The sequence below is a fragment of the Entamoeba histolytica genome, genomic scaffold, assembly GCF_000208925.1.
Source record: "Entamoeba histolytica HM-1:IMSS scf_1104750517011 genomic scaffold, whole genome shotgun sequence".
Taxonomy (NCBI): domain Eukaryota; phylum Evosea; order Mastigamoebida; family Endamoebidae; genus Entamoeba; species Entamoeba histolytica.
Window position 1 is genome coordinate 1 of NW_001915202.1, and position 6307 is coordinate 6307.

General features: G+C 23.4%; 3 protein-coding genes across 3 annotated transcripts in view; 1 reads left to right on the forward strand and 2 right to left on the reverse strand.

Annotated features, from left to right (window-relative positions):
* Positions 1-929: 929 nt before the first annotated feature.
* Positions 930-1620, forward strand: EHI_046250 (uncharacterized protein; the record flags this gene model as incomplete). The annotated part of the gene is made up of 2 exons (XM_001914167.1): positions 930-1030; positions 1104-1620. The coding sequence occupies 2 exons, from the start codon at positions 930-932 to the stop codon at positions 1618-1620; spliced, it is 618 nt and encodes a 205-aa protein (XP_001914202.1).
* Positions 1621-3381: 1761 nt separating this feature from the next.
* EHI_046260 (uncharacterized protein) lies at positions 3382-4764 on the reverse strand (the record flags this gene model as incomplete). The annotated part of the gene is made up of 2 exons (XM_644244.1): positions 3382-3644; positions 3690-4764. The coding sequence occupies 2 exons, from the start codon at positions 4762-4764 to the stop codon at positions 3382-3384; spliced, it is 1338 nt and encodes a 445-aa protein (XP_649336.1).
* Positions 4765-4880: 116 nt separating this feature from the next.
* EHI_046270 (uncharacterized protein) overlaps positions 4881-6307 on the reverse strand; it is a gene marked incomplete at both ends in the record, with an annotated part of 3470 nt that continues 2043 nt past the window's right edge. Inside the window, 2 exons of the mRNA XM_644241.2 lie at positions 4881-5285; positions 5354-6307. The exon at positions 5354-6307 is cut by the window's right edge and continues 2043 nt beyond it. Coding sequence (XP_649333.2) covers positions 4881-5285; positions 5354-6307 — 1359 coding nt within the window. The remainder of the gene's footprint in view (positions 5286-5353) is intronic.

Consider the following 6307-nt stretch of genomic DNA (forward strand, 5'->3'; position numbering starts at 1 on the left):
ATCCCTCTTATAATAAATTGTTGTAAACATATTGTTTAGTTGACCTATTATCTTTTTTTGTATATTATCTATTCTATTATTCGTTTTATTTCTATTTTTGTTAACTATATTCTTGATACTATATTTTCATTTTACTTCTTATAAAATATTCCATTCAAAATATATTCTTGTTTAAAATAATTTTTATCTATTTTCTTATTTTTTCATTATAACCATAATAGATAAAAAGAATAACTATTAATAATTGTATTATATATAATATGTTAAATAGATGATATAATATTGTCATCTATTATAATACTGAACACATTAAAAGGTTATAACAACTTTTTCTATTTATGTTATACATTAATTTTCATGTGCAAATTATTATACAAAGTATATTAACACTGATAAAATTTAATAACAAAAAGGAAGCAATTTTGATACTAAAACTTTCATTGTCACAACCATTTATTTAGAAAAAGTTCAAATAATCAAGAAACAATTGTCTATTGATGTGATTATGAAAAAATGACATCAATATTTCAACGAGTATAAATAATAATACTATTAGTAGAATTTGATGTTTTATTTATAAATAACTTCTTATTCTATAAATGTTCAAATATAAAACAGAGATATTTCATTGACTCAATGTAGAATTAATATAACTGTAGTTTTGAGAAATATATGACTCAACATAAGAATAGATACAATAATACTTTTCAGAAATAAAGCTATGATATTTGAATGTAAAACTAATCAAATTATTTCAATAGAAAGTGAATAATACTAATATCTAAATGTTATTATTTCACTCATTCAATAGAATAATCATTAAAATAATCAGAAAATAACATTAAAATAACAAAACGAAGAGATATTAGTTTTGAGATGATGATATGTGAATCATTTAAATGGAACGAACGAAAAAAGAAAAACATTGAATGTTATTTGTATTGTGTTTATTTACTCTTAGTAATGCATATCTTATATTTGATGGAAAAAGCTTCTTTGACTCATGGGCAATATTTAATACAGCTGGATTGTTTGTTTTATTATTAATTATTATCTGAACTTCAATAGAATTGAAGGAAGAATAAAAAGAAGTTGATCAATAGAAATATTGAATTAAGTAAAAATTCAACAACAAACTACTTAAGTGCAAAACTTCGTTGCTGGGATACTATTTATGTACAAAGAACAACAAGTATTGACACTTCTGCTTCAAATTTCTTTTCATATGAAATATATTTCAAATCAGATCAAGTTAAAACAATGAGATTTAGAACACGTTTATTCTCATCTGCCTACAACCAACAAACAGAAACTGAATTGAAACCATATGACTATATAGTTAAATCTGGAATTGCTACTAAAGTTTATGTTCCATTAAGTTATGAAGATGAAAAAAATACATTACAAACATTCTCCATACAAAGAATAGAAACAACAGATGAACCAATTACATTCAAAATTAATGCTATGACTCTTGAAGCTGAAGGTGTTCCAACACCTAACAATGAAGTGTATAGTGAGTCTGATGAAAAAAGTCAAAGTGAAGAAATATCAACAGATGGAAGTAATCCAATTGTCATCATTGGATTATTATCAATCATCATGTTGATTGGATTTTAATTGAAGAATCATTTTGATTTTATTCTTTTATTTTCTTCTTATTCAAAATAAATAAAAACCTATTTAACAATCAGTGAGAAAGTAATCGAAAAAAGATAATAGAATGATAGAGTTGAATCAGTTTCTTCTTTAACATTATTTTAAATTATAAAAGGAACAAATCAAAATAACTTAATAATATGGATTTAATAAAAAATATAAATATGTTTTAGTAAATAAGTATAAATTTCCTTATTAACAAAATTCAATGACTTGTATAAATAATTTTAGTACAAGAAAAATAATAATGCTTTTGTAGCGATATAACATTTGATAGAAGAATGTATTAAATTGCAATAAATATTTAGTTATTCCAAATAAAAAATCATTAAGATATATCATCTGTCATAATAACTATACGATATTTATTACCAACTAATGAATATATTTAAATATTAATACCTATAATGAAAACACTCTTATCTAGTAATTTATTATTATATTGATTGTTCAATAAAACTTGAAAAAAATTAACAATAAGTAAAAAAAAAGAAAAATAAAAAAGAAAACAATAAAATTATGAAAAACATAACGAACTAATGATACCGATGTTCATAGCATTGGTTTAAATTTATTCCAAAAAGAATAAGGAAGCCAGCAAGTGTGATTGAGCAATAAAACAAAAATGCACATAACGCCCTAACACCCCAAATTTTGATATGAAGTTTTGACTTAAAAGCATACATAATAACTTGAACTAACCATATTAATGGAAAAACAAAGCCAAGAAAGAAAAATAGTCCAATCACTGGATGTTTTTCATTCTTTTTTTTTGTTGAACTGGAAGCATTTGTTGAACATAAAGAGGTTGTGGAACAAGGGGGATTTCATATTGTTGTTGGTCTTGTTGTTGATATATTGGTGGATAAGCAACATATTGGGGTTGAGTGTATATTGGCTGAGAAGACATTGAGTGAGATGTTTTGAGTGTGACTTGGTTTTGTTTCAAGAAATGACAAATAAAAAACTCATTTAATTTATTTTTCTTAAGTTTTGTTTTCTTTTTGTTTAATGATATAAACAAAATTTTAACAATACAATTGTTCAGTTAAAATAATCTAGTAATAAAAATGAATATCACTAAGTTTATCATTAGAAGATTTTCTTTTTATCATGAACTTGTCATTTTATCTTTTTAATCTAAAAAATAATAACTTAAATACTAAGAAAAAAGAAAGAACAAATACATTAGTTTAATGAATAAAAACAAAGAATAAAAGAATAATTTATATATTGTTGGAAAAAAAAACAAAAAGAATTTTTTCTTAAAGAAACTTAAATTTCCATAATTTGTTCATCAAAAACCTTTACTAAAAACAGTTTTTGTTAGTAACAAGTTATTTCAAAAAAAAAAGATACAATGAAACAAATGTATTAAAGTGCTAATATGTTAGTTTATAGCCTCAAAGAAAAGTTAGTCTTTATTTCAAGAAATAGAAAAGAAACTTTCTATTAAAGCAAGAAAAGACTTAGTACCACTACATAAAATTCTTTAAGAATTTTTCGTTCAAGTTAAGGTATTTATTTTTAATAATACCTGTTTTATTCTATTTTAATAAACAAAAACCATTATCTAGATACTATTTTATGACTTCAATAATACAAAAGTATCAGTATGATTAAATGATTGAGTGATATTGAAAAAGACATTTTATTAAAGAAAAATGAACATATACTTTAGTTAATAAAAAATGTATAATTGGTGATGCACTTATTTTTTTTTTATTTCTCCTCTCTCATAGAAGAACGTAAAACTCTGCTTAAAACATTTCTTTTTCCAATTTTTTTTTCTTCTTCAACATTGGTAGTTAGATAATTAGATGGTTTAACAGGTTGATCAGAAATAATGATATTTAATTTTGATTCTTTTATCATTTTTTCTTGAGATAAATCTAAGGTTTTGTTATTTTCTTCTTTCTGAATTTGTTCAATTTCTTGTTGATTTTCTTCTTCAAATTCTTTTAAACGCTCTTCAAGCACTACATCTATCAAATGATATTCTTAGGTCAAATGATTAAAATAAAGCAAACATTTATTTTTCTCTTGTAAGATTGAGATTTCAGTTAACAATTTGATTCTTGTAATACTATTATTTGTGATTTGAGTTTGTAATAGTTGAAAGATTTCATTATATTGAGAAACAACATCACTTTCTTTCTTTTCTTTTAACATAGCTAATACTGATGCAGATGCTGTGTCAAGAAATTCTGAAATTTCATTTGAATTTTTATATACAGCTTCTTCAATGTCTATTGTTTCTTTTAAACTTGAAGCCCATTTAAATTTTACTTTATCAAAAGGAATATCACTCTTTAATGTGAACAACCATTCATTAGCTCTAGGTCGAATATCAGCAGCAAATGGGAATAGAAAAGATTTCCAATCTTGTTTTTCTGAAGGAAGATATATTTGAGGTGATGAAACAGCAGAAACTGAATGGGTAATTTGTGAGTCTCCTATGATCCATTGAAAAACAGTTGAAAGGACTTTTAAAGAAACAAGATGATAACTATCTTCAGTACATCTTAAAAAGTAATTTGAGATACTTCTTAAGAAAATAATATTTTTTAAACTAATAAGTTGTAATGATGGAGAAGTTTTATTTACTTCATTACTAACATATGTCATAAAAGATTTAAATGAGTCTGGAATCATTTTAAAAGAAAATAATCTTAAAAAAATCCCTTCAAGTAACTCTTTCATCTTAATGATAGAAGTCTCAAATTTATCACTTTCTGGGTCTATGGTTAATGTAATATCTTCTGATACTATTTCTGATATAGCTGGAAAAATACACGTATCGAACATTTCATTAAATTCAAGATCCGTATAATATTTAATAACTTTAGACTGGACTGAATTTCTTCTAAACATTGATGAAGGTGTAGTTACACATTCTAAAATTTCTGAAGTTACAAGGTGTTGTAACAACTCAGGTAATTTCTTACGAACAGCAAAACCATTGAAAATTGCTTCAATATATTTATGTTGTTCTTCAGAAGAATTAATACCTCTAATATAATATTTCAAAGTTGCAGTAACTAAGTCTGGTTTTAACCCATAAAAAACATCATTAAAAGAAGGTAATATTCCTTTGTTATTCATGATGATGAGTTTTGATTATGAAAGGAAACAAAATTTTTTTATATTATTTTTATTTTTCCTTTTTTTATAGAATTTATTTTTTATTAACATTTGAAAGTTAACACAAAATCGTTAAATTATGACTTTTTTATATCATTTCGATTTAAATCTAAACTACTTCGAGGAGTTGATGCATACATATCATCATCTATCATTATAGAATTAGGAGAAAAATCATCATGAAGAGAAATTAGATCTAATTCTGAACTTATTTGACTTGGAAGAGTCTTTTTTAATTCTTCCATTTGCTTTAATAAGTCAACTCTATCTGGATAAAATCTTTTAAGCATTGTAAAGAATGCTTTTAACATTAAACTAGAATTTTTTCTTGAAGTATCATCATCAATATCTGTCATTTGAATAATTAAAGAAATAAAGTCTGGGATTGTAGATGCGTTATGGATAGAGTCTATTCGTTTAAAATTATCAATAAAAAATCTTACAATAAAGGTTAATAAATACATTTTATGAAGTGAATCAACCTATACTTATAAGTAATAGAAATAAAAGAAAGAAATTAAAAAAAAGATATAAAAAGAAATGAACAAACTTTAAACTCTATTGATTTTTTATAAGCAATATCTACCATTACAAGATAAAAAGAAGATGGGATATGAGCTGAATAATATTTAAAAATCATTTGAGAAGTATTAAAGAATTGTTTAAAAATTTCAGGACCTTCTTTTTTAGAAAGAACACAGTCAAATTGAAGTTTAACAACATCACATAATTCTTGAAATAAAGGGACAGCAGGGTGAAAAGGAAATGGAGCAAAAGAAAAGATTCTTCTCATAACAATAATACTAAATTCAAAATAATCTAAAGTACCAATAACAACATAAATATTTTTCATATCTTTAATAATAATTTGTAAAGTAGTTTGATCAGTAATTGTAATAAAAGGTCTTGTTAAAACAACAAAAGATTCTGGATATTTTTTTAAACACATTTGAATAAAAGAAGGAATGCTTTGTTGATCAATAGAAGAGACATAACTAAATAAAAGATCAAACATAATTTTTGTTTTATCTTTTATTAATTCAAAATGTTTTTGGTCAAGACAAGCCAAAAATAAAAAGAAAGAAGAAACAAGAGTATGCTTTGAAATATATTTTTGAAAGAAAAAAGGAATTAATGACATTACAAAAGTTAATACAATTTTACCATTATTAATTCCATTTTCTTTTAAACAAAAAGATAATACAGATAATAAAAATTGTTCCCAAAATATTTCTAGTCTATTAATATTAAGACAAACAATATGTTGAATAAGAATATGATAAGAATTAATCATTGTTTCATTTTTTTCATTTACAAGATTATTTAAAATTGCCATTAAAAATCCATTTATTTGTTCACCTGTTAATTTTAATGGAATAATACTCATAATTTTTTGAACATATTTATTAGGATCAATTGATTGTATTTTTCTTTTTATTGTTTTTCTTCTTTTAAAGACACTTGTCATAATTCTTTTAGTACTTTTTATAGTGTCTTTAGGTGA